At 41.6% G+C, this 27,704-nt stretch overlaps 1 protein-coding gene across 1 annotated transcript in view; it reads left to right on the top strand.

Moving 5' to 3' along the window:
- kif20ba (kinesin family member 20Ba) overlaps nt 1–27,704 on the top strand; it is a 63,512-nt gene that overhangs the window by 13,611 nt on the left and 22,197 nt on the right. Inside the window, 17 exon segments of the mRNA XM_030748610.1 lie at nt 3–257; nt 260–337; nt 340–363; nt 366–840; nt 2,198–2,354; nt 3,401–3,511; nt 3,682–3,742; nt 5,230–5,265; nt 5,268–5,354; nt 7,977–8,107; nt 9,369–9,524; nt 11,908–11,952; nt 11,954–12,076; nt 15,003–15,122; nt 16,571–16,609; nt 17,194–17,298; nt 19,892–20,101. Coding sequence (XP_030604470.1) covers nt 3–257; nt 260–337; nt 340–363; nt 366–840; nt 2,198–2,354; nt 3,401–3,511; nt 3,682–3,742; nt 5,230–5,265; nt 5,268–5,354; nt 7,977–8,107; nt 9,369–9,524; nt 11,908–11,952; nt 11,954–12,076; nt 15,003–15,122; nt 16,571–16,609; nt 17,194–17,298; nt 19,892–20,101 — 2,213 coding nt within the window.

Genomic DNA, 27,704 nt, shown 5'->3' with positions numbered 1-27,704 from the left:
AGGTAAACAGCAGCTGGCACACAAACAGCTGGTCTTGGACCAGCAGATGGAGCAGTTGATTCAGAGGAGGCAGCTTCAAAACAGGAAGTTGGGAACTGAAAAAGAAACTTAGGCCCAAGAAGAGATGTCGCAGCCACCACTGGATGAACTCCGATCTCAGCTCGAGCACCAAAAACAGGCTTCCAGAGAGGAAGTGGAAGATCTGAGAGGAAAACTCAAGCAGCAAACGGAGGCCTCAGAAAGGCAGGCAGAGCAGCTCAACAGAGGCTGCGAGACCAAGAAGCATCATCACTGCAGCAGCTGGAAGAGTTAAAACACAGACTGAGTGAACAAAAGCCGCTTCCAGCAAACTCATAGATGATCTCAACAGAAGCTCAGCGAGCAGGAGCGAGCTGCAGAGAAGCTTAGGACTGAAGTAGAGGAAGCCCGGTTTCACTCAGAGGCTGAAGATCTCAAGAGGCTGAACTCTGATCTCCAGACTGAGGTTGCATCACTGAGGGACAAGGTTTCCAATATGGAGAAAACTAAGGAGTCTTCCTGCAAAGCTGAAGCTCAGCTAGCCTCCTCACAGGCCGAGGGGGCGCTGGAAGAAAAGGACAGTCAGATGGAGGAGAAGCTAGCAGAGCTGCAGAAAGAGCTGCTGGAAAAGGAAGCACAGGTGACATCTCTGAAGAAGAGTTTGCAGGAGGCTCAGGAACGGCATGAGGAGGAAGAGTGCCAAGCTGTTCAGGAGGCCCGACACAGGGAGGTGGAAAGGCGCCGAGAGCTGCTGGCGGTGGCGCACGAGGCCATCGATCAGAAGGACGCCGAGCTAAAGAAGAGAGAGGAGGAGATCAGCAGGTAACTCGTCGTGTCTGAGGCAGGGGGATAATATCTTTAAAGTAATTGGAAAGTGGGGCCTGTAGCTGTTAAATCATCATGTGCTCTCACTCGTCAAGTCCAGTGAAACAGAGTTTTTTTCATGTTATATTTGGCTCAGGATTATAGCTCCATCAGTCCCTGGTCAACAGCTGGCTGACATTTTCAACACTGAGTGTAAAATATCTCCACACTCAGCCTGACTCTCCAAAATCCACTTATCCAAATCACTGTTACAACACACGCTTTATAAATCACACTGATTATTAGTTTTATCTTCAAGAGTAAATCGTAAGTCCAGGAGCTTTAAACTGAGTGCTCGTCAGCCCAGAGCTGAGAGTACTGCTGTAATGACTCAGAGCCGGCGTGTTAGCTCTGAATGTTATTGATATTAAATCAGAGTTCTTTTGTTTCGGTTTAGGTTCTAACTCCTAAAATAATAATAAACAGCAGAAAAGCAGCAGCCAGGCCTTAAATGCTGTTACTGAGCGACACAAGACACAACATTGTTCCTCTTCCCCCAACAAAACTTCTACCAGAGCCCCTAAAATCATGCTTCAACAGTTTATGCAGTTTCTTTAGTGTTTTTCATGTGCCTGTGTTTGATTATTGTATGTTTAGTGGTGTAAAAACAGCTGAATGGATCAGATCATAGATCGGCTCATTGTCACTGATATCTGATGCAGCTTTTCAGGTCAAATTTGGACCAAAATCCAGTCCAAGTCTTGGATTAGCACATCTCCACTTACAGACAGTATTTATTCATCCATACATACATCTACAGCTTTAAATGGACAGTATACCATAGAGGAATATTTGGGACCCCCACCAAAGAGGTTTTAAATAGAGCCATAGAAACATTGTTGACATGGAACAAAATTAATGTTTGTAAACCTCTTTTGTTCATTGGTTTCTATTTATTGAACACTGATGCACTGATGGATGTGTTGGTGTCAGACTCTTTCTCTAATATTGGATAGCACTGAGGGCTTCTGTCAGATTTCTGTTAAGTTTTCCTCTCTTTACACAAGGGAGAATTTTTATATCAGACGCATTAATGATGTTAAGTGTCCAAATTGCTAATACATGATGGCAAAGTGCAGTACAGTGTTGTCCTGATGTGAGCAGAGTGACAAAAGGACTGTTCACAAACACCGTTAAAGGCCTGCTAACCTGGAGTTTACGGTCCTCTCTAATCTGTCAAGGATAAAAACAATAAAGCATGAGACGCACTCTCTCTGTAGTACCTCGTTTTGTCATTTGTTTATTAGGCTGTGTTTATTTGCCATTGTGAGAAATCATTTCCCTTTATCTTCCTGTTTGTCTCTATCTCTCTCAGACTAAAGGAAAATGCCAAGCAGGACTCGGAAAAGTTGAAGAGCCTCAACGTCGACCTTCAGCGGAAGGAGGACGACTCCTCAGACCTCAGAGAGAAGCTGGCTGATTACAAGAAGCAGATCCAGCAGGTCCAGAAGGAGGTACGCCCATTATTAAATGTTAGCATAGCGAAGCCTGCTCCTCACGCACTTCACTTCTATTACAGTTTACTGCGGCTTTCAACCCAGTTTATCTGTTTACAGCAGAGTTATTGTAATTTACATTTTCTAACTATTTTTTTTTAGTTCGTCTGTTTCAAGAACAATCGAGCTGTTCTCATAAGCGCCGCCACGTCTGTTCCACAAAAACTTTAATGTCCTCAAGAACAATGGGACCCGGGGTGTTCAGATTCACTAAAAATCTTGGGACAACTTTGAATCTTGGTGACCTTGATCTAAAGGTAAAGGTCAGAGGTCACGTTTTCTGAAAATCTTAATAACCTGGTAACTTAAGAACGATCTCACTTGAACTGGTGTTCAAATTCACAGCACAGATGCATCTTCAAGCATGTTCGAGCTGGACCCATCAAACTTCACACTTGTTCACTGACTTTATTATAACAGCATATTATTGTATTTAGGGCCAGAAGCAAGATTTACATGTAGGAGTATCAGAATAGTCATTACAGTAAAAACACAAACCTTCTGAAAACATTTGACGCACAGTCTGGTCAGGTCAGCAGGTCTTAAATGGACCTAAAATTTGGTTTGGAGGAGTCTGAAATGTTTATAGTCATGTCACCACAAACATTTCATACATAACACGTTTTGTGCCGCTACACTACGCTGGACTCCCGTTCACGCTCCAGTTCAGATGGTATAACCCAAAGCAGAAGAGCTCTGAATCACAGTTAAACTCATTCACAGTGAAGTACTCAGAATCCTCCCATGCTGTTTTCTGTGTGGAAAAATAGCGATAACAGCACAGCAGTCCGGTATGTTACTGTCACTCGGTGAAGTGTGAATTCATAATACTACGAAATTAAGCTCTTAAAAAATCTTAAATTACCCTCTAAACTGTACCCTATAAACTTTCTTTTCTTTCTTTTTTAAATCATAACTATAATATAAATCTTCAGTGCTGAGCCAGCCTTAATATTGAGTACATGTTTCCATCTCACTGAGATGTGGCCAATCTTTACTTTCTCTCTGAAGATTTCAGCGAGAGAGAAGAGGAAAAAGCTCTGAGGCAGAAACTCTCCGACGTGGAGAAGGCCAAGAAGCAGCTTCAGGCTGACGTGTCCAGCAGAGACAGAAGCATCCAGCAGCTCAGAGCGGTGAGATGATCTGCTTCAATTGGCAGACGTTACTCATTGTTTTAGGGGAGGAAGATAAAAGTGATTTTTAAAAATGAAATATCGATATCATGTGACTAATGCATATGATGATATTGTAACTACAATCATGATTACTTCCTCTTTGGGTGACCTTTTGTTTGTCTCTCCAGGACCAATCGTCTAATGCGAAGTCTGATCAGACAGTCCAGCTGTACCAGCAGGCCTGTAAAGGTAAAAGACACGTTTCATTTAATCACCATATCTGTGTATTATATTTGATTTTGGTCCTAAAGAGTCTAAGAAAACACAAGCTTCCAGAGTGCGTTTAACTTACTATCCTTAATTTTAAATCCATCCCCCATCCATCTATTTTCTGACACTTATCTGTGTCGAGGAGAGATGTGCTTCCCAGGAACGTCCTCCAGGTCTTCCAGCAGAACATCAAGGTGTTCCCAAGCCAGTGAAGAGGTGCAGTCTCTCCAGTGTGTCCTGGGGCCTCCTCCCAGTGGGACATGCCTGGAACACTTGGGAGGTGTTTGAGAGGCATCCTAGTTAGAAGTCTGCAGAGGAGTCGCAGCTCTATTCTGAGCCCCTTCTGAATGACAGAGGTCCTCACCCTGTCTCTAACCCTGTCTCTAACCCTGTCTCTCCCCTCATTCGTGAATAAGACTCCTCCACTTGCAGCAGTAACTCGTCCTCGACCTGATGCAGACGCTCCACCTTCTAACCAATTTAGTTTTTAACTTAAAGTGAAAAAAGAAGAATTAAGACTTCACGGGTGTCTTTAAATGTTTGTGCAAGTATTAAATGCAGTGGAAGAAATTTCAGGTTTCCTTTATGACAACAAACGCACAACTCTTTTCAAACTTGCGCAAGGAGGAGATCCGTTCCTTGAACTCAACTCGCGGCTGAGTAGAAGTGATCTGTCCCAAAGGACGGCTTCCTGTGCAGCGCTTTTATTCGGACTTTCACAATAAGATCACGTGGGTTACACCAAACGCAGTTTACAGCATGTAATAAACAACATTCTTGGCTTTTTCCTTACCATATATGGTAGTAAGTATACTGTGGAATGTGCATACGTAACATGGCGTATATGAGACACGTATCCTGTGTGTGTTCTGCATGCTTGAAACAGCCTGCAGGTACAGTAACTACAACTTCCTTTGTAAAAAATGTCACCACGTGTTTCCATTTCAAACATAAAAACAACAGTATCATATGTACATAAAACAACTTATAGAAAATATACAAACAGAAGATATGATAATTCATAATAAACAGAATGGAATTTATACTATAAATCCAACAAGGTGGGAACCTGTCATGAACCAGCTGTCTTAATTTAATTTGGATAAGTGGAAGAACATGGATGGGCTGATGGATATATAGTTAAATTCAAAATATGATAAATGCTGACTATGCAAAAGTGATGATGATAATACTATATCATAAAACCACCAAAATCTAATCTGCACTAACACACATACTTTTTTTGTCTGTGGATGTTCGTATTAAATATGGCCAAAGCTTCATATGCTCACAGTAAGAATATTTTGAGCTGCGACCGTGCAAAGCTGAATCGGTCCTCGTTAACCTGCAGCTGGCCAATGACCTGCTGAGGACCCCGAGAACATGGGGAACACCTCCCTCAGAGATCAACACATATCATACAGGGTGTAAAGCTGAACTTTTTCTCTGTGTTTGGTCATTTGTAGAGCTTGAAGCCAAGGAGCGCGTGATGGAGGGCATGCGTTGGCACTGACAGAGCAGGAGGACACGCAGGAGCAGATGGAGCAGGTCCTGGAGGACAAGCTGAACCTCATCCAGGAGCTCTCCAGCGGTAAGAAGCAGGAGTTGGAAAAATGTCACTGAGAAGAAGGCAGATTTTATTGTTTGAATTAAAAAAGAGCAGAGAAATATTAGTAAATTTCATCGCGTTTGTCTAAATCTGAAGTGGAGATTGTTCTTCTGGACTGCTGTAACTCATTCTCACCTGCCTCAGTAAAAGCTCTGCTGGCCTCGCTGCAGCGGCTCCCCATCAGATTTTGAATTCACTTCAAAGTTCTGGCGTTCACCTTTAGCACTCTGTATCGTGAAGCGCCCACCTATACACCTCCGATTACAGCTTGTTATTGATTTCCAAATCTAGGCTAACAGCTAACGGTGACAGCAGTCGTGGCCCCCACCCTTTGGATATGCTCAGTGAACTCATTAAAAAAGCAGCTGCAGGCTCATGTTTTTATATATAGTGGTTCATTCCATTTTATTGTTTTTAGTTGTTGGTTTTATATCTTGAAAGGTGCAATATAAATATATTTTACTTACTTGAAACATGGGAAACTTGGACTAATCGTCTCTGCAAAAAAAAAAGGGTTAAAAAGCACATAAGCTTATGAGACATTAAATGAATTGAGACACTGAGACTGGGTTAAAATCACAGCAAAGATTTTAATGAATAATCAAGTCAAGTCAGTAATCGGACAGTTTTAGGTCACAGTGAGGGCAGACACGTAGGATACGTAATCATTGTGTATTTCATTGTGATTATGTATTATTGCCAAAAAAATCAAAACACCAGTAGTGCAGAGAACAAAGGAAAACTGCCTCGAGTCTCTAACATGGAGACGTCTCCAGTTTAACTTCATTTCTTTGGCCATTGTTGCTTTAGACCTTAACCTTTAACCTAACCTGCTTCTAGTTTTCATAGTTTTAATTATAGTGTAAATATAGATGCTCTCTGCCTGCTGAGCAAAACCCATGAAGCTCTTTTTCATAGGACTTCGTGCACTCTCATGTTACTGTAGAGCTGTACACAGACTTATACTGACAATCATACACTGCTCAAAAAAATGAAAGGAACGCTTTAAAAACACACAACAGATCGGGGGGGGGGGGGGTCATGCTGAATATACTGATGTGTTAGTAATAGGGCTGCAGTTATTGATTATTTTAGTAATTGATTATTATATAGATTATTCCATTGATCAGTTGAGTAACTGGATAAGAAATAATTTTGTTTTAATGAGCAATAATAAATATTCAAAAGAGATAAACACAGGTCTTGTAAAGTGAACTGCTCATTGGTTTGCATTTTAGAAACTGCAACATCTGTCAGAAAAAACTGTCCTCACTGTTTTTTTCTAAAGAAAACCTCTTTACAGTAATGAGAAATGCAAGATGGTACACATACAAGCTAAACTAAGGCTAAATAAAACAGCCTTTACTCTGTCCTGTTGAAATGCTCTCTTTGTACTGTTGAAGCTCCTGGATGAGGGAGATTTGATGTGTGTTCGTGTGTGTGTGTGTGTGTGCATGATAGCATGAATGAATGTGTGTTTATGAGCCTTTAAAGGAGCGAGTGTATCACCGTTCTCGGAGCCGAGGTTTACTCTGAGCTTTGATGCAACGTTCTGACGGTGCACATGTTAAATATTAATGTTAATGATTCAGTGTCCAACCCAACAGCCTCAGGTCAGTGGCTCAGAGTTTTACTGATTTCTGCATATTTTTCCTGGTCTACAGAGAAGTGTTTGGGGTTTTTTTTATATATTTTTTTTTTTAAATTAATATTTTATTTATATTTTATATGAATCTATTTCTGCAAAATGTTTCTAAAGCCCTGAAATCAATGTAGTCTAGTACACCCCATGCCCCCCTTTAGACTTGTCAGATATAACTGCCATGTGTTTAGGGTGAACCTGCTGTCATCTGTAAAAAGCACCGGACACCAGCCTGACCATTCTGCTATTCTATGGTAAATGCCAATCAGGCTCCACGGTGCCGGGCAGTGAGCACAGCGCCCACTAGAGGGCGTCGGGCCCTCAAGCCGCCCTCATGAAGTTTCTGATTGTGTGGTCAGAGACATTCACACCAGCGGCTGCTGGAGGTCATGTTGTAGCTCTGCAGTGCTCATCCTGTTCCTCCTACACAAAGGAGCAGATCCCGGTCCTGCTGATGGGTTAAGGACCTTCTCTGACCCTGTCCAACTAGAGTAACTGTCTGTCTCCTGGAGTCTCCTCCATGCTCTGAGACTGTGCTGGGAGACACAGCAAACCTTCTGGCAATGGCACGTATTGATGTGCCATCCTGAAGGAGCTGGACTACCTGTGCAGCCTCTGTGGGGTCCAGGTATGACCTCATGCTGCCAGCAGTGACTCTGACCCTAGCCAAATGCACAACTAGTGAAAACCAGTCAGAAAAGATGAGGAGGGGAAACTGTGAGTGTCCTCCACCTGTAAACCATTCCTGTTTGGGGGTTGTCTCATTGTTGCCCCTCTAGTGCACCTGTTGGTAATTTCATGAACACCAAAGCAGCTGAAGCTGATTAACCCCCCCCTCTGATACTTACTGAGCACATCAGTTTTCCATAAGTTTAACTGACTCTGATTTAAAAAGTTCCTTTCATTATTTATTTATTTTTTGCACCGTCTTCAGTCGTGTTCTGTGGTTTGAACCATTTCAGAGGTGGAGAAACTGAAACAGTTGCTGCTGAAGCGGGACAGTGGAAGCACGTATCACCAGGTCAGCAACAGCCAATCAGATGACCTCAAACTGGCCAAAGAGGAAGCAGCTGAAGCTCAGAAAAGCTTGCAGGTAATTCAGTTTTTTTTTCAGTCCTGTTAATGATACAGATATGTTATCTTTGGGTATCCACTGATCCCAGGTACTGATACTAGTGTTAAACAGCTGTGCCTCATTGGCAGGAAGATACTAGGAATTATTTATTTATTTTTTATGCTGAGGTCAGACTCTGATAGTCTCATAGCAAACCATAAAATAATCACAAAAATAATCAATTTGTTTGTCCTCATTGGTATTGGTTACAATTTTATAATTTTTATAATTGCAACATTGTAACTGATGTGCTACTGGAACTATGTTTTGTGTCTTCAGCATGTATTTCCCTAGACTCTTGAGCAACAATGTTACCTTGACAACCAAGTAAAGTGTGCTTTAAAACGTGTCGACTGTTGTAAGTTGTCGAGCTGTTGTGTGTTGTCGGTCTCTGGTGTGAAGGTGAAATGATTCTAGTTCGAGCTGCTCGTCACAGATTTCCAAACAGTGTAAAGACAGTTTGATATGAGGGTCACTGTAGGAGACCCCTGACATAGTTCTACTGTCCCAATATTACGAGGCGTCCCAGACGAAGCGTTAGTATGAGACACAGCGATCGACTGTCATTTTATTATTGCATCATGCATAAAGCATGATGTTCAGCCCAAACAGACTGACGACAACAACAAGAAACAAAGTACAAAAAATTCCAACCTGACGTCTTTCCAAGCTTCAGAAGTCGAGCCGGCCGAATCATTAACGACTGTTTAATTTTATTGTCAGTGAGCCAGAACGTATTTGGATTTTTAACAGGTGTCTCATTAAATATAGATGTTAAGTTACCAAAAGCACAAGATGAGAGTGTGTTTCAGTCTGCCAGCTGGAAGGCTGGAAGGTTGAGTTTAGAAGACTTCCTGTTGGTGGACCTTTGACTTTGTGTGAGGTTTGCAGTAACAGTAACACTTTTTTTTTACAACATCAACTTTAACTGACTGTATGGGCTGTTGTCATTAATAGGATTCATCTTTCTGAGTGTGTGTTGCACAGTTTTCTGATCCACGTTCGTTTTGTCAGTGCCTCCCTATCAGGTCAGACGTTTCACCTGTGAAGTAAAACAACGTTCCTCTTACAATAAAAGTTGATGTGCGAATAATCGTGTTTTTTAAGCACATAAATGTGTTAACGTGTTAAAAGAACCAGTAAATCATTGTAGCATTTTAAGGTTACCACCTGTTTTGCTAAGAAAAGCATTTTCATGAGCATCTCTCGTTTTTTTTTTTTTTTTTTTTTTTTGTGGTAGAGTTCCTCGGAGAAGCACCAGGCTGAACGCAGGAAGTGGCTGGAGGAGAAGCTCTCTCTGATTGGCCAGGCTAAAGAGGCAGAGGACAAGAGGAACCAAGAAATGAGGAAGTTTGCAGAAGACAGAGAGCGCTGCACTCGGCTGCAGAGCCAGCTGGTAAGAAGACGATGACATGTTAAACTGGCCTAAACCTGTAGCTGAAATCCAGCTTAGAGTGGAAGTTTGGTAACGAGAGCTAACGTCCTAAAATGACCACCGCAGTCAGAGCTCCTTTTGATCGGTGGTTTCACTCGTTTGTCTAAAGCTTTGAACCAAATTTGATGAAACTTTGTGGTAATATTTCTTAGGGCCCAAGAACTCATTTTCAAGGTCAAGGTTACAAAATTTTTCTAAATTAAAAACATCCCCATCTCAAGTATTCAAGAAATTTTAAAATTCATATTTCAGTGAATTTTTCATCTGCCGCCATGAAATTTGGTTCTTGAGTATAAACAGCTACTACACTTAATTCATTGTCTTTTTCTATTTTAAATAAAAATACTCACAGTAATTCAAAGTGAACTAAAACTGTACCCAAAAATTCACACACACACAATTCATACCTGGACAAATGTTTCGTTTTTCATTTTGTTTTTTAGAGGATGCTCCCAGGGTGCATAAAATGAATCAAATATATCCAGACTATATACAGTGGTGTGAAAAAGTGTTTGCCCCCCTGCCTCATTTCCTGTTTTTTTGCATGTTTGTCACACTTAAGTGTTTCGGAACATCAAACCAATTTAAACAATAGTCGAGGACAACACAAGTAAACACAAAATGCAAGTTGTAAATGAAGGTGTTTATTAGTAAAGGTGAAAAAAAATCCAAACCATCATGGCCCTGTGTGAAAAAGTGATTGCCCCCCTTGTTAAAACATACTATAACAGTGGTTTTTCACCACAGTTCAATTTCCCTAGCCACACCTAGGCCTGATTATTGCCACACCTGTTCCCAATCAAGACATCACTTAAATAGGAGCTGCCTGACACAGTAAGGTCCACCAGAAGATCCTTGAAAGCTACACATCATGCTGAGATCCAAAGAAATTCAGGAGCAATTGAGAAAGAAAGTAATTGAGATCTATCAGTCTGGAAAGGGTTATAAAGCCATTTCCAAAGCTTTGGGAATCCAGCGAACCACAGTGAGAGCCATTATCCACAAATGGCGAAGGACATGGAACAGTGGTGAACCTTCCCAGGAGTGGCCGGCCGCCCAAAATTACCCCAAGGGCGCAGCGACGACTCATCCAAGAGGTCACAAAAGACCCCACAACAACGTCCAAAGAATTGCAGGCCTCACTTGCCTCAGTTAGGTCAGCGTTCATGCCTCCACCATCAGAAAAAGACTGAGCAAAAATGGCCTGCATGGCAGAGTTCCAAGAAGAAAACCACTGCTGAGCAAAAAGAACATTAAAGCTCGTCTCAATTTTTCCAAAACGCATCTTGATGATCCCCAAGACTTTTGGGACAACATTCTGTGGACCGATGAGACAAAAGTGGAACTCTTTGGAAGGTGTGTGTCCCATTACATCTGGCGTAAAAGGAACACTGCATTTCAGAAAAAGAACATTATACCAACAGTAAAATATGGTGGTGGTAGTGTGATGGTCTGGGCTGTTTTGCTGCATCAGGACCTGGAAGACCTTGCTGTGATAAATGGAACTATGAATTCTGCTGTCTACCAAGAGATCCTGAGGGAGAATGTCAGACCATCTGTTCGTGTACTCAAGCTTAAACGTACTTGGGTTCTGCAGCAGGACAATGATCCTAAACACACCAGCAAGTCCACCACTGAATGGCTGAAGAAAAACAAAATGAAGACTTTGGAGTGGCCTAGCCAAAGTCCTGACCTGAATCCTATTGAGATGTTGTGGTATGACCTTAAAAAGGCCGTTCATGCTCGAAAACCCTCTAACGTAACTGAATTAGGACAATTCTGCAAAGATGAGTGGGCCAAAATTCCTCCAGAACGCTGTAAAAGCCTCATTGCAAGTTATCGCAGACGCTTGGTTGCAGTTGTTGCTGCTAAGGGTGGCCCAACCAGTTATTAGGTTTAGGGGGCAATCACTTTTTCACACAGGGCCATGATGGTTTGGATTTTTTTTTCACCTTTACTAATAAACACCTTCATTTACAACTTGCATTTTGTGTTTACTTGTGTTGTCCTTGACTATTGTTTAAATTGGTTTGATGTTCCGAAACACTTAAGTGTGACAAACATGCAAAAAAACAGGAAATGAGGCAGGGGGCAAACACTTTTCACACCACTGTATATCTGTTCATGTGGATCTCATTCTTTATAAAAAACAAAAAATCATATTTACAGTTATTAAAAGCCAATAAAATAAATTTCTAGTCTTTGTGATCTAGTAATTTATGATGGAGTATGCCAACGCCGGGCGGCCTCTATTGCTTCGTAGTATCAGTACAGAAAATTTGGGGTGGGTAAGGCGTGCGCTCAGTGTCCTTCTAGTTTTGAATGTTTTCATGTCTTTCATCAGGAGTCTCAGCTGGCTGAAAAGGAGCAAACCATGGAAACGTGGAGGAAGGGAGAGAGACGCTCTGGTCGCAGCTCTGGAGATCCAGCTAAAGAAGCTTCTTTCCAGCCAAGCAGAGAAAGATAAACTCATCCAGCAGCTGCAGCAAAATAACCCACAGCTGCCACAAGAGGTCAGTATAACCACCACGATGCTCACAGGGCTGAAACCGTCTGGCTGCTCCTGACAGCACACCGTTTGATTCAGCTCCACTTATAAAGAGGAGAGTGCTGATGAGGTCAGACATGGTGGTTTAAGGCATGACTGTCGATTTCATGTGCAAGATATGGTTTAATATTGTAATGCGTGTCTGAAGACAGTCAGGATAAAGTAAGATTCTTCAGATTTCTGTAACAAAAAAACAACCTGCTCTGTTTCACCTTGGCCTCTTTCCAGAAGGTGATGTCAGTTTGATCCCATCAGCTATCAGAGCAAAACCCTGCTGTGACCTGATGGATCAGAGGTGGAAATTTACTGAAGTTTGAACCTGCACAGTTTTCTGCCGTTTTATTTAATGTTGGTTTAGTTTGTTTAAAAAAAAAAACCCTGAAGCTCTCCACCACCTCCACCACCAACTAGTGCTTTGGTGGAGAAATTGCAGAGAAACTGAGACACAACACGCACACAACTATAATCACTGCTGGCCACAGACTGCCCGTCCAACACAAAAGTATAAAACGCACATTTTAAAGTGAGCAGTTTGCTTATCACCTGCTGCTTTGACTAACAGTCTCATGCATTTACTCCCTCATATGTCAGTCAGCAGTATCGTTCTGTTATTATAGTCGATTCAGTCGCTCGCCTCAAATTTTAATAAAGTTTAACTCTGAACCCGCCGACATCGCGCTGCTTGAAATCTCTGAATGTCAGACTTTCTGTGGTATTGCTGCTAGTTGCTTCCTCTCACCCTCACCAACAGGAGAGAGGAGTCGAAGCACGTGTTTGACAATATGAGAGACCCTCGTTAGATACGAGGTTTGATCCGCTGCATCTTCGGTCGTAAGATGTTGCCCAGTTTCTGTTTCATGACCTCACGTGTAACGGTGTGATATTTAAGGGCGCTTTCAACTAAATTCACAACAGAGTGCAATGTGACACAATGATCCACGTTTTTCATCATCACACAGAGAAATGGATAAAAACAGAAAGCTTGATCCTGTTTAATAAAGACGAGTTCCCTCTCTGCCATTGTTTTATAATATATCCGTGTGCCACGTCTTTCATGCAGCAAAGGTAAAAGATACAGCTGTGTATCCTCTGTTACAGCTCCTCTGCATCCTTCGATGTGGCGCACTGAGATTGATTTCTGGGTCTCAGAAGGATGGAGGACAGGCAGAAATCGGAGAAATGATAAAAGTCCCTGCTTTTCAAATTATAAACTTGTAGGACATTACGAAAGGGAATATAATAAAGTTTTACATTCATATTTTTACTCAGCTTTATTATATTGTGTGGTAGTGTCTGCTTTAAATGTATTTTAGTAAATTACATAAAGTAGGATTTTCTTTTGCTGTCCTTGTTTATGTAAATGAGGAAGCGGCATATTAGAAGATATCGTTGAGTGCAGAAACCTAATACTGAAATGTTGATATGGAACCATTTAAACCAGCACCAGGCTCTACCTACTGCCAATTTAAACCCTCTCCGCACAGCAGTGACAGTAAATTACTGTGGGATCGGCCGTGCTGGCTTACATCTGATTACCAGTTTGGCCAAACTTATTTCCACGTCAGAGGAGAGTGTAAGTGGTGTAAACACTTCCAGGTTTTAATAGAGCCATATATTAAAAAGCATATTTTCTCCTCCCAGGCTGTAGAAAAATGTTATTTCTCTTATCAGCTTTTCTTGGTTTGAATCGTTTTATCTGCAAAGTGTTAGAAAATTGTAAATTGTGCCTATTCATCTGATTATTTTGAACAACAATAAAAAGCAAAATAAAACCAACACCACAGTTTAGCATTAAGTCCTTATACGTGCGTGTGTGTGTGTGTGTGTGTGTGTGTGTGTGTGTGTGTGTGTGTGTGTGTGTGTGTGTGTGTGTGTGTGTGTGTGTGTGTGTGTGTGTGTGTGTGTGTGTGTGTCCTTAGTCACAAAGCTCTTCAGAGTGAACAGATTGTATATTTTCCAAGATGAGGCAAAGTCGGGGACCTCAGTTGTGACGTATTGGAAGCAATTACTTTGGGTTTCTTAGGAGTTCACGCTTACCAGAGTCTTCCTCTGGTTTTTGTAGTGAGGGGAATGGGTTGTACATCTGCTGGGAGATGGGGATTGGCCCAGTGCTGGATGTATTTCCACGCTCATTCAAAGCCCAGAGGTTTTTCTCTCTCTCTGAATAGGAGATGCACATCTCATAAGCTTTTCATAGGGAACGCTATTGTGTTCAGTGCGACTGCCTTAGAAGGTATTAAACTTCTAGCTTGACCCTTGAAGTTCTTCTCCTGGCATTGATTTAAAAAATGGAAAACTCATCTCTGTTCATCCAAATTACATGCTGTTTTCCATAAAGTAATCCCTTCACGCCATCAAATGGCTTCAATTCAACTCGACACCTTTTGCTTCCTTCAGTGCGTGCAGCTTTATGAATATGCAAATTAGTCTCAGCATCTATTTGCACCCACCCCTCTCCCGCTGGTCTGCAGCTCAAACGTACCTGCTCACCTTTGACTTCTGCTCAAGCGGCGTAAAACTTCTCCAGGCTGCACTCGTAGTTCTAATATTGGGGGTAATTCACCCCAAAGACGTTCAAACCAGAAACCAATTCTGATGAAGTGCGAATAGCTAATGCATCAGGATTGTAGTGTTGACTGTGGTGTGCATTTATACGTGTGTGTGTGTGTGTGTGTGTGTGTGTGTGTGTGAGTGTGAGAGAGAGAAAGCAAGCTGGTATTGGTGTATTGATCCGGAGGAAAATGATGATTGAAACCAGAACTGATGTGTGTTGAGAATCTATATTCTCAGCCATTACTGGCAGTAATGTTTCGAGGGTCTTGCTAACACTTCATGTTCAAAGCCGTGAACTACAGGAACCATGCTCAGTGTCCATGAACTTCCTGTTTCAGAGTGGTGGTGGTCCCAGCGTGGTGGAGCTGCAGGCTGCTCTGTGTGAGAGGGAGGCAGAGATCCTGAGGCTCAAAGAGCAGCTCGAGGCCTCAGCAGCCCAACCGCACCCAGTGACACAGGTCAGTGTTTAAGCGTTCCTCGAGTCAGAATAAGAACTTTTTAAAAAATCGGATATCCACCGACGCTCACATTTGAAAGGTGGCTTCAAAGATTTGTGGTTTTAATCATCTACAAAGGACGGCGGCGGTGCTTATCTTGAATTTATAGCCCCTTTCAGATGTGCACGCTTTTCATTGTAAGCCTTGTCTGAATGAGTGTTCTGTTAAATTTTCAGTAAAAGATGTGGCACTCTTACCATGTCAGATCCAGGGATGGTATAAAAGTCAAACCAATACTTGAGTGTCTTTAATGACCACCAGGGGGCGATCCCTGTGGTTTCAATAAGACTTCTGGTCCTGTACAAATCAATGGGAAAATGGCCCTTGGATGTGACCTCTGTGAACACTTTCCTGATGAGTTTATAGGCTCAGTTGCTCGTTTCAGGTCATGTGGAATGAAATATGCAGTTTTTTTTATATTGGTCATTCTAAAGGACTATCCACATCAGAGGAAGACTTCTGCAGGACTGCTCATTGTCTAACTACTTAACATGCCGGGTGATTGACAAGTCCTTAGACACTGAGCCTTCCTGTTTTCAGCCCCGTCCATCTTTTTTCTTCACATTTGGTTTTAAAACACCAAGACAGCAAGGGTTGCAAATCCTCAGCTCGGGGCTTCATGAGCAATGGTGGCATCATGGTGCTTACAGACATCTTTTACTCTGTCATGTTCGACTGTGGCAACATTAACTTATTAATGTTACCTGTTTTCAGCAGCAGTCGGCTTCAGTCCCATACAGATGATTGGTCTGCATGTAGTTAGGGTCAAGAGTCCGTTCCCCTATTTCAGTCTATGCTTTTTACTGCTATTTCTTCAGATGTGTCATAAACAAAAACTGCACTGGTTAAAATCATTTTTATTAAAGTGATTTTACTCGGGGGGAAGGCCAAAACCTCTTTGGCGAGCGTCATGTTATACATGCAGGAAAATCCTGAGAAGTTTTCCACTTTTGGCAAATATTGTCCGTGTGTCGCAGCTCTCTCCCTCGCCGTCGTGGGAATGTGTGAATGAAGCATTAAAATGTATGAATGACCTAAACCTCACTTGGTCAGGCATGAAGCAGCAGAGCTGAGAGGGCCCCAATTCTTTTAAAATGTTTAAGGACGCTCGTGCTTCTTTCCACACTCAGATTTCTCTTGTAGTTAAAAATATCGCAGCAACACCTGAGCTTCAAACTCGGTTTTAATGTAGGAAGAAGTGAGGAATCTTTAAACAATCAAACAGGGGAACGCACTAAACAAAGGAATGTATTTTTAGCTTTATGTGGACAAAGATAGCAAATGTAAATGAAGTCTGAGAATGCGCAGCTTTGTAGTTGTTGTTTTTATGTTTGAAGATAAAGATGCCGGGCAGCAGGAACATTTTTCTCTCCCTTATGTTCAAACACACGTTTGTTTTTCATTTGCAGGCGAACAGGTCAGAGGATAATGGGAGGAAAGAGCTTCAGGTGTGCAGCTTTGTTTGTGTTCGTTTGCTTAGCACTTCAGCTTAAATCCAAGAAATGTAGACATAATGAGAGAGTGCGAGAACACCTGGATTAGACACATCTGTTCTTCATAAAGTGAGCGTGAAGATGAGCAGAGAGCACCACCAAACTGGGATGTTTTGTTGAACGTGACTGAGTGAAAAATCATTTCTCATCATTAACTGAATGTTGGCATTTCTCGCCTTCAAATCCTGGTCTAAAACACCCTCCCTGTTCATACTAATAACATATTTTTTATTACCGTTACCATGATAACAAAAGCCCTGAACTTTTAGTAGGATGTATTTTCTATGATAGGAAATTATGAATACTTAAGTGATAGTAATTTTCATGTAATTAGAATTGTTTAAAAGGAAGTGCTTGTATGTGTTGGTATATGAAAGTTTAATATGTGAATATATATTAATAAAGAACCAATATTAGGCCTAATGTATACAAATAGACATTTTTCTTCTTTTCCCCTTTTTTGTTCTATAATTTGAAGGTATGAAAAAATCCTGGAGTAATAAATAATGAGAAGTTTCCTTGTTTTCTGCCTGTGACAGGCTGATAGCAAACAGAGCTCTGCGGCTCCGGTGGAGAAACCCAGGAGTGAAGCCATTGTCAGGAAGTCTGGAAGGAAGGATACCAGAGCGTCCGTCAGCAGCCAGGTAAGCTGCTGAAATGACACGAGTACAGAAACAGCAGCTGAATACGTGGATGATAAAGCAGTGAGCTGGGAGCTGGTCAGAAAGCAACAACCTGCAGCAAAACAGCTTAAAGAGTTCCACTTCCTCTGAGCTCTGCACGTATCCCCTCATACACATCCTCATGAGCTATAAACCAGTGTGACAGCGATGACAGACCCTTTGTGATGCTAGATTTGGAGAGTTGCTGGAGACCCCCCCCCCCCCCCCTCCAAGTCGATGATGTGTCCTCACGAGGACACACATGGTTGAGTCATGGCTCCTTTCTATGGCTGTGTGACCTCAGTGCTAAGTTTACCTGGGCCCAGTTATAGCTGCATTAGTCAGTTATAACTGAGCACATGATTAAATGTTAGTCACTCCATCAATAGTTGAGGGTCTTTTGTCTCAGCCTCATCTCTTTGTGTCTGACCATTTTTTATCAGCTTTTCCTCACTGCTGTGCCTGCTGTCTGTCCTCTGTCTACATCACCTTCTCTCTTTTTCTCTGTCCTTCACCTTTTCTCTGGTGTAGAGGAACTACACATCAATAACCACTTGTCCAAGAGTTAATGTCATAGCCATAGACAATTTTAAATACCAGTTTTATTCAAATAACATAAAAGCATCGCTAAGAAAGGAACGGTTTATCTACTGAAACTCTGGAGAGTGCTTTTAATCTGAATTGGATAGAGGAAATGATATGCAAAAACCATATCTGATTGAGATAATAAAAAGATACTAAAGTAGGATCATTTATAATAATCAAACAGAAGAAACGGGAAAGGTCAGATGCATTCTGCAGCTAAGGTCAGTCGCTCCACTGGGACATCTGAAGGCAGACAGCAGCTGCTTGCAACTTTTAAGGTGGAAAGTTTTCATGCATGAGTTTATGCTGTGACTCAGTCAACACTTGAAGCATCCATCTAACATCTCTGACCATTCATTTTGTTTCCATTGGCTCTTTGGAACTGGATTGCCCTGCACGAAGGCTTTTAAAATCAGCAGAGCGTTCTTTCAGTGTGGTCCAGCAGCTCTGCACCTATGCCTATAATCCAAAGACCATGCTGACCTAATGAAGTAAATTATTTTCCTTTTAATTGTTTTGTGCACTTTAGAAGTGCCGTGAAATGAGGATGTTTTGAGATGAAGTCAGAAATTTCAGTTAACTTCATAGTACATTTACGACTATATTAAATCAATATTTTTTGCATACGTCCTAAAACTGCACCATTCCTCCTCTTGGAGAACTTGCCACTGTTCTTTCTGTGGGGGCCGCACCATCTGTTGCGTCTTTGCTCTTCTCGTGAATTAATATTGTTCTTTATGGCTCTGGCAGTGTGTTTGGGCTTGTTGCCTTGCTGCATGAGTTTCGGACCTAACAGATGCCTCCCTGATGGTGCTGTGAGACGCATACATTCCAACTCTGTTTGCAGAAACACAGCCTCGAACCTGCAAAGAATCTCCAGCAGGTTTCACTGTTTCCTATCTCTCCAGCCTTGTGCAAAAAAAGAAGAGAGGCAAAGAGCCTTCTGTTGGCGCCAGATTTTCACATTTTGAGTCATCATTGCACAGCACCAGCTTACAGACTTCTCCGGACTATAGATGGTTGCACTAGAAGCCCATTGGTTTCTGCCAGTTCAGTCCTGATGGTCCCGCTGGACTTCCTCCAAATTCAGTTTCAAAGAGAAGACAGCTTGATGTGTCTTTAATCTGCTGCGTTTGGCCAAACACTGCGATTCCTGTCGGCAGCCTTTACAACACCTGTCTGCTGCTGCTGCTGCACCCAGATTTCACTGCTTCCAAAGGGAATGGATAGAAACATTTAAAGTATGCAGCTCCATGAATTCCTTTCAAGTCAAACAGTTTGAGGGTGTGTGCAGTTTTTCATACACAGGCTTTTCACCCTGCCTTTGACTGCAGCCATTCACAGCACGTTTGAACCTCCTTGAATTTAGATGTGTGTGATAAGCTGCCTTTAGAGGTCAGTAAGTCACAGAGCTGCATTTTGCTTTCTTCTTCTTTTATGGAAGCCTTTGTCAGTACAAAGGCTTTTTGAAGTTTGAGTTTGAATTCTGTTTGTGTCGGTGACACCACAGCTACAGCTGAATCTGTCATAGACACATCTCAACAACATGTAAATTCAATGGAATATGCAAATATCACATCCTCCTGTATCTTAATGATGATGCTGTGATACCAGTAAGTCTTCTAATTTACGGCAGTGCTTTTTAGTACCATACTGCTGTAGTGCTTTTCCTCTCTCATACTCACACACTGCTACTGTGGCTGCAGCAGCTCTGTGCCTTTCAGCCTCTATTGTGTGTGTTTTATAATGTAGGTCCCAGTTTGAACCTGCGTTCACTTGTGTTTGGACCTTTCATGTGAACTGGTTTGTAGATGGATGGATTGACTTTCTGATCTGATAACCACCTTTGTGCCGTCGTGCCAACTGGCATTGACACCTTCATTATCACAGGCAGACAAGCCTTGATCCTCAGACCTCGTGACATTTCTCCATTTCTTCTCAAGTGATGATGAAATGGCCCCCAACCTTAAGCCCGTATGTGGTCCCACAGGGTTCGACTGGCTGTCCGTCAGTGCTGGAGTCCTCTGAGATCTCCACGGAGGAAGGCAGAACGAGCCGCTTCCCTCGGCCGGAGCTGGAGATCTCCTTCAGCCCGCTGCAGCCAAACCGCATGGCCCTGCGCCGGCAGGGAGAGAAGAGCGCCGTCACCGTGAAAATCACCCGCTCAGCACGCAAGAGGAAGAGTGGCGAGATGGAGAAGGTAAGGACCAATAAAACGAAAACTGCTCATCAGCAGTTTTCATATCAGAACCATTAAGTAATTAAAAATAATTAAAGCGGGTTAGTTGGTGTGATGGGCTAAAGTTTGAACCATTTAGCACTCGCCACATTTCCAAACAACTGCAAAAAGAATATTGTGCACAAACATCACAGGTTATCTGAACCCACACTCGTAACATTGCTTCCCTCTAGGTTTCCTAATAATAAATCTTCCCTAGACACCAAAAAACACAAACTAGGGAAAAAACCCACAACTGCACACCAGAAGCCTGAGTTACTATCAGGGTGACTGGTTGTTTATTTCTCACACATGTTGTGTACAGAAAATCTTCCTCCTCCCCTCTGCTGCTGTAAATCCAGCCGGCACTGGCAGAGCAGGATTGTCCAGCAGCAGCTGTGAAACACAGTGTTAGATTTGGTACTTTCTCAGCTGTGACATGAAAGTCAAGTTATTTTCATACGAATTTCTGCATTTTTAAGTCTAAGTGTTGTGAGTAACAGTGGAGCAGTCAGCATCAGAGTTATCAAAGTGTATTTATCTAATTAGTTTTTCTCATTTCATTTTGTTTGTAGTTTAATTTAGCTTTAGTTTGTCTCCAGAGTGTGGCTGGTTCAGATTTTTTTGTTTTAGTGTCATGCAGGGTGTTTGTCAGGCAAGACTTGAGTTCAGAATGAATATTATAATAAAAATGGAGCATATTTTTTTTGGAAGGTAGTTAGCTCAAAGTCCCTCACACAAGTTTATTTCTACAAGCTATAAAAAAAAAACAACCAATGCACCTCTTGAATTAAAGCTGAAAGTCCGCGCTTCAGTCACATGTTGACTGTTTGATTTGAAGTGCGCTGTGTGAGGAAAGTGCCCAAATATACTCGTGCATCTGACTTTACCTTTGGCTGCACTGGTTGTTGATTTGAAGTCTTTAACGTTTGTACTGCTCTGCTGGATCCTTGAGTGGTTGGTGATGATGATGTTCTTCTCGCAACAGATCTCTCTTCAAATGCAAACATGGGAGAATCACTTTAAATGTGTCCTGGGTAGAGATTTCTGCAGCACCAGAAATGATCACACACAATATAAATGCATATCAAATATCCAGTGTAAAACATTTTGCAACCACCTAAAAAATAGGAAAATAAATTAGTGATTTTTTTTGTTGTTGTTGTTTGTTCTACTTCCCACAACCGTCTCAGAGAGAGCTCTATGTAACTGCCAGAAGCTCAACATGTAGTCTGTATACTGTGTAGGCAACGTGTGACTCACACAAGTAACAAAGTCGAACCGTTCCCATCTGGAAATGGAGCGCATAAGTTTTCATCCTGTGAACTGGTCAGTGCTGTGGATGCTCTGCGAAACCAAACAGATTGTTTTGGAAACCAATCCCAAAGGAGGTTAAAGGTGCTTCGTGGAAACGATCACAGGGGGGGGGCATGTATAGAAAAGTGAAACTGCACAGGAAGGTGAGCAGGACTGTGGTCACGATCTCTGTGGAATTGGAGTAAATGCAGCAGCAGAACTGCGCTCAGCTCAGTTGGTTGGCTTTTACCCGCGCGGTGGAAGTGCATGAATACATGCACGCATACACAGCACTGAAAACTGCACATTTTACCTGCAGACAGTGTAAGGATTTAGTGTAGCCACGTTTGTCGCCCGTTGGTTTGTGAAGTCTTGGTGCGAAGCTTTACGTCCTATTGGCTAATGACTTAGCCAGTGACGATATCCTGAATAATTCTCCCGTCTGACGCGTGGAATGGCAGACATTTCTACATTGGCTTCACTTTTGCAATATGTACTCCAAATTGACTGTTATTTAATTATTAATTAATTAATTATTTAAACACAGGGATTGCACAGTTTAGTACATTCACAAACAATCAGTATGACTGACAAATGAGGCAGAGTTAATAGTGATTTTTCCATTTCATGTCATAACCTGTTGATTTGTATTAATCTACAGGAATTTATTAAGCCCCCACATAGAATATGAATGTTACCTTGCTGCATGAAAAGCTGCTTGTTGTTCACACAATGCAACAACTGCATAACTTTGTAATGTGGGTTTTGAAAAGTGGTCAGTAATTAAATATTTTGCTTTGATAAGACAATCAAACTGAATTTAACTTTTACCGTATCACGAGTTTGAGCTGTACCAGCCTTCGTACGTTAAACGTGTGGAAAGGCTGAATAAAAACAGGAGTTAAACTGGGTCATCTCTCCAGCAGAAAGAGAAAGTGTAAGCAGGCAGAATGAGCAACTAAAGTCAGTGTGACAAACCTCTCACTTCACTTTATTGGCTGCATATTAAAATTTTCACTCACTCATTTGCTCTTCATCTGTCTTTGACTGGAAAAACTAATGTTGGCTGCAGAACTAAGTGTTAGAAATCATTCACTACTTTCTTTTTGTCTCATTGACAAATATGTTGTGAAAATACGAGATGACTGTGTTTAGAGAAATTATTAAAAATATATAGATATATAAATATAGGATGAGGGGTGTAAAATGAAAAAATACCAGCTTTTTATTTTACCCTCATTGGTGGCGAACCAGAGCAAAGGTAAACCTGGAAGTGTTTTTCTTGCTCTCCTGGGATTGGGGTATTGTAAATGATTTTTATATATGGTGCCAAATATACCTGCATTGAAATGTTCTGGCTTTCTCAATAATGTTATGTGTTTTTCGGGCTTGCCTCGATGTTGCTCCTGTAAACACTGTATTATCCTTATTTCCATATAATCACGAGAGGCGGTGTGTTTGGGAGGTGCTGATGAATTCTGAGTGCTGAGGCATGAAAATGCCTTATGCCTGTAATTAATACGTGCACGTGCTCTGCGTTTTTAAGTTTAGTACTGACAGAGTTACTTTAAAAGTAACTTCATCATGTTTTCCATGTTGTTGCATGCCAAACTGGGGGTAGGATAGTTTTAAGGTTAAGTCTTAGCCATTTCCTTCAGGTCTTCTGGAGGAACGCTGGGTTTTCCAGAGCCAGCTGAGAGACATAATCTGTCCATTGTCTACTGGGTCTGCCCCGTGGTCTCCTTCTAGTCGTCCATTCCTGAAACACCTCACATAGGAGGCGCTGAGGTTCATCTTAGTCAGATGTGTGAACTACCTCAGATGGTTCCTTTCAATATAGAGGAGCAGCTGTTCTCTGAATGATCCTCCTGAGTGACTGAGCTCCTCATTTTACCTCTAAGGACCCAGACATCCATTTTTTTTTTTTTTTTTTTAAGGAAACTTTTCACTGTTTGTGTTCAATCTTATTCTGTTAGTCACTACCTGCAGCTCGTGGTCATTGTTGGTGGTAGGAATGTAGAATGACCAGTAAATTGACAGCTTTTCTTCGCTGCAACTAACCGATACAAGAAGTGCTGAAAATGCATCAGAACCTGTGAAAGCAGCAGCAACACTGAAACCCAACTATTTAAATTAATCTTTAATTAATCCCACTTATTTAGTCTGACTTCACCTCCAATCTACAGCAGCAGCATACAGCTTATATGAAAGGTGACTGTCCTGTATGTCTACACTGAGCATACCTGCATTTCCCTGCAGTATGTATTATTTTAAGTTTTACTCTTGCTATGAAAACAGTTTCTGTGTTTATCATATCTATTAGTTTGACATCCTTGCTCAGGGACTTGTTGGCACTATTTGACAACAGTTTTCACACGTTCAGATAAAATCAGGAGTCCCTGAATAACTGTGACCGAGAGCAAGGGCACGAATGATATGCAAACGAGCAGAATCCAACCTGGGCTTTCGCCATCCATCGAACAGTAAAACCAGCGTTTAGGAGGGAAATTTAGTTTGCAGAGATTCATCAGACAGACGTCAAAACAGCAACTGGGTCATGAGCTTAGTTTTTCCACAGCTAAAAATGCATTACCTCTATCTATTTTGTCCCCCCATGTGATTTTGCTATTAAAAATGCTTTACCCTCTACAGTACTGTAAGACGGTGACAGTACAGGAGAGACGGTGCATAAGCTTTCAGCTGTGGGACAAATATATTTCACAAAAATAAAGTGTACAAATAGGGAAAGAGGGGCATTGTAATGACAGCAGTCAGCTAAGGATGCCCTGGTAGCATTGTAACTGAAAGTAACCAAAAATTAATTACTGGGTTTTATGTAAATGTTCTTCAGACTCGATTTCCCTGATCTATCTTGACACTGAAGTCCTCTTCATTCCACAAAAAAGCGCACCTCGCTGAATAAAAGATGATTATATTGAGTCGGTACCCAGCGGAAAGCTATTTAGAAACTAAATGATTGAACATTGCGATGAAGCAACATAGATGTTCCTTGCTCATGTATTCTTGATTAAAGCTTTGAAAAATTGGGGTTAGAAAAGGGCTCATAAGTAGGTCAGTGTCAAGACAGTACTAGAATTTTCAGTATTAGGAGCTGCGTTATGGTCTGCCAGAACTAAGTCTTAGGATGTGTTGTCTGAACATGTGGTGAAATTCAATTATTGTGGTTCCAAATGAACACACCGGGAAGGTGGAGTGAATATGTGATAGGTTTGTTGTTGCATACTTTTCTCTCACAGTGGCTTTTATCTATAAAGCACTTGTTCACAACAGTCATGTCGAGGCGCTTTATATAAGTGAGACCCTCAACAAAGAGACAGTCTCCCATGAGCAAGTAGTTAGTGACAGTGGGAAGGAAGGGCAGTGTCTGGGTAAAAAAAGAAATCAAAACAAAACATTTTTGATTTTGTTTGGTTGTTTTTGAGCCTGTCAGTTCAATAACAGTTCTTTGGGGTTTTCTTCTCTTTTTTCCCCTCTGTAAACTCATCATTTGTCAACATTGGCCATTATCAGGGTCACATCCTTTTTAGAAAATTTGACCTGAGTCCATCATCACAGAATTAAGTCCACAGGCTGTTAAAGGCATCCCAGAGACTCTTTTATGTCACATTAAAAATTGGTCAGACATCTGCAGTAACAAGTGTTTAATATATGAAAAAAGGTTATCAAGACACTTCAAAGACGAATGCTGTTGTGGAAAAACATTAATTCTACCCTCTAACAGCTCATCAAGAAAATAATGAGAACAATGTGCTGCCTCATCATTATTGTAAATCTGTAAAGAGGATGAACTTTTTGATGACATGTTAGCTGTTCTCTTCAAACAAAAGGTCGTTAGCTGGAACATATAAAACCACATTTATATAAGAAGTCCTCCTCAGTTGCAGAAGGACCCTTTTGACTCAGTCCTCTTGAGCTCTGCTGGTATGTTACCATTTCCTTTTTTGATACCAGCAGTATTTATACAGGGGTAAAAGCTGTGGGATGAAACCCCAAAGTAATTCCACTAATGACTGCTGTTCTGCTGACTGGGCTCGGTTCAAGAGAGAGAACTGGAACAAAAACAGGAGGCAGAAAAGTAATGAGGAAAAAAAAAAGATGAATGGCTTCATGTTGGGGAGGGTTTCTCCGGCACATCTGAACTGATGTGACATTACATCAGATTTTATTCTCGGTATCTGGGGCGCTTCAGTCAACATTTATGAACATGAACACCGTTTTTAAAAGGCGGTCCAAAAAAAAAGCTTCACAGTAAGATGAAAAGTTTTTTTTTTTTTTTTTTTTGGTACAGAACAATGAGACAGCTGCTTAAAAGCCCAAATGTTTCAAGAGTTCTTCAAATCTTCAAACAGTGGTAACCTAATAAAATCTGAAGTGTTATTGCCACTCAGTGCATTAATTACAGTATCATAGAAATTCTATTTTATTTTATTTTTATTCTGTTGGTGCCAATGCGGTGACCCAGTTTCCTTTTGGTGGCATCCTCATCTGTGTGTATATGAAAAAAAAGTTTGAGTCAAGAGCCTGAAGGTCATAGGCGTGTCAACACATGAATGAACTCATCAGCCCCTCATATCACCACCCTTCCCTTCTCTGTTGTTGCAGAAGAAGGTGAACATGAAATAAATTGGAGGGGGTGAGTTTTAAAAACAGAGTGAACTGGGCCAGTATAAATTGAGGAAGCTTCAGAGGCAGTGCAGAAAATTGAGAGAGATTGGTTGAGGGTAAGGGGGAGAAAATGATAGCTGGGAAGGAAGAACGTGAAAAGAAACAAGACAGACGGGAACGACAGAGAAGAAAGACAGCAGAGGGAACACGACAGCGGAGTCGAGAGGATGGTAGGAGGAAACGAGGAGAGGCAGGGTGGAAAGAGGAAAACGGGAAGATAAAAGTAGGAAGCAAGCAGAGGTGAAGCAGAGATGAGGGGTGGAGGGAATTTGGATGCCGAGATGAAAGAGGAGGGATTGTGGGTAGGGCTGTTGGACAGGAACACAGAGACTAAAAAGCAACGAGGGAGGGTAAAAAACACGGCGGTGACAGTTACCGCTAACTTCAGTGTGCTCATAATGTTCACTTCCATTAACACAACTCGTATTTGTTTCATCACGCGCCTTTTTAAATATTTTACTGCTAACCCACCAGCATGTTTTACTGTCTTTGCACAATAAAAACCTTTTATTAACTGACATATAGGATGTACTAACGGGAATATCCTCAGAGGACCTGTTAGGCTAATAGTTAATATCCTGAGACTGTACTCCAGTAACTGCCCTCAGATCGGGACATGCTTTTGCCACCAAAAGCAGCATTGCTTATTGTTATCAAACGAGTAACTAAACACCAAAGCTGTGATGTTTCACCCCATAATCACATATGCATATTTTTTCTGTGGAAAGGTAATACTTCGCCCCACGTCACGGATAGATGCTTCCTTCTGTGATGTGGTGATATGGTTGGCAGGTCTAGATTGGTAGAAAGATAATTGTTTGGATATGAAATTGCACCCAGTGAGGTTTGATTTATTCATTTATTTTAGTAATTTCTGAATTTTTAAAATTTTTGTGGCATTGTGAGTGCTACCAGATTGGCATCACTTAGTTTCGTTATATTGAGAAGAGGATGGGGGGAGTTTGGTGCTGCATAGTTTACATTATCTTCAAATTACCTCCACAGCTTTTAGTCTGTATTCCCATAATAATAAACATGCTACTTAAAACTTTCCTGAGCAAATACAGATTAGTCGTGAAGGCTGTGGAGGTTGTGTGAGGGCCTTTGCAGTCCCAGACGGAGTAGCTTTTGTAAGGTTCGTTCCTGCAACATTTAAATTACTACAACCTTACTTGTATATACAAAACCACACAATTCAGTGTGACTCAGCCTGTAGTTACTGAAATTTACGCTCCCTGTTTATCCAGCATGTAATGAATGTCCTCTTACTCTGACTGAGCTTTTCCAGCTCCAGTTTTTTAGCAGTTTAACCAATTTAAATTGATGGGAAATGATTCCCAGTACTTCCACTTTTACCAACAATAAGCTGTACGTGTTTAAGTGACTCAAAGCCAGTGTTCTTCTACAATGAGAAACAAGTAGCAGATATTCGCCGGAAGATCTTATAGAGGTTTTGTAATTGACTAGAAGTGTATCGGCCCTTCAATCAGTCTCTCTGCAGGTCTGTATGCCAGCAGGATCTTGGCCTATCCTCGATCCAGCTGAGAATCGGCAGGAGCACAGGCAGAGAAGGTTCACCACTGATTAATGGGATCACTCTTAA

The sequence above is a fragment of the Archocentrus centrarchus genome, chromosome 15, assembly GCF_007364275.1.
Source record: "Archocentrus centrarchus isolate MPI-CPG fArcCen1 chromosome 15, fArcCen1, whole genome shotgun sequence".
Classification (NCBI taxonomy): domain Eukaryota; kingdom Metazoa; phylum Chordata; class Actinopteri; order Cichliformes; family Cichlidae; genus Archocentrus; species Archocentrus centrarchus.
Note: the sequence above shows the minus strand (reverse complement) of the source record. Positions and strands in the feature narration are given on the sequence as shown.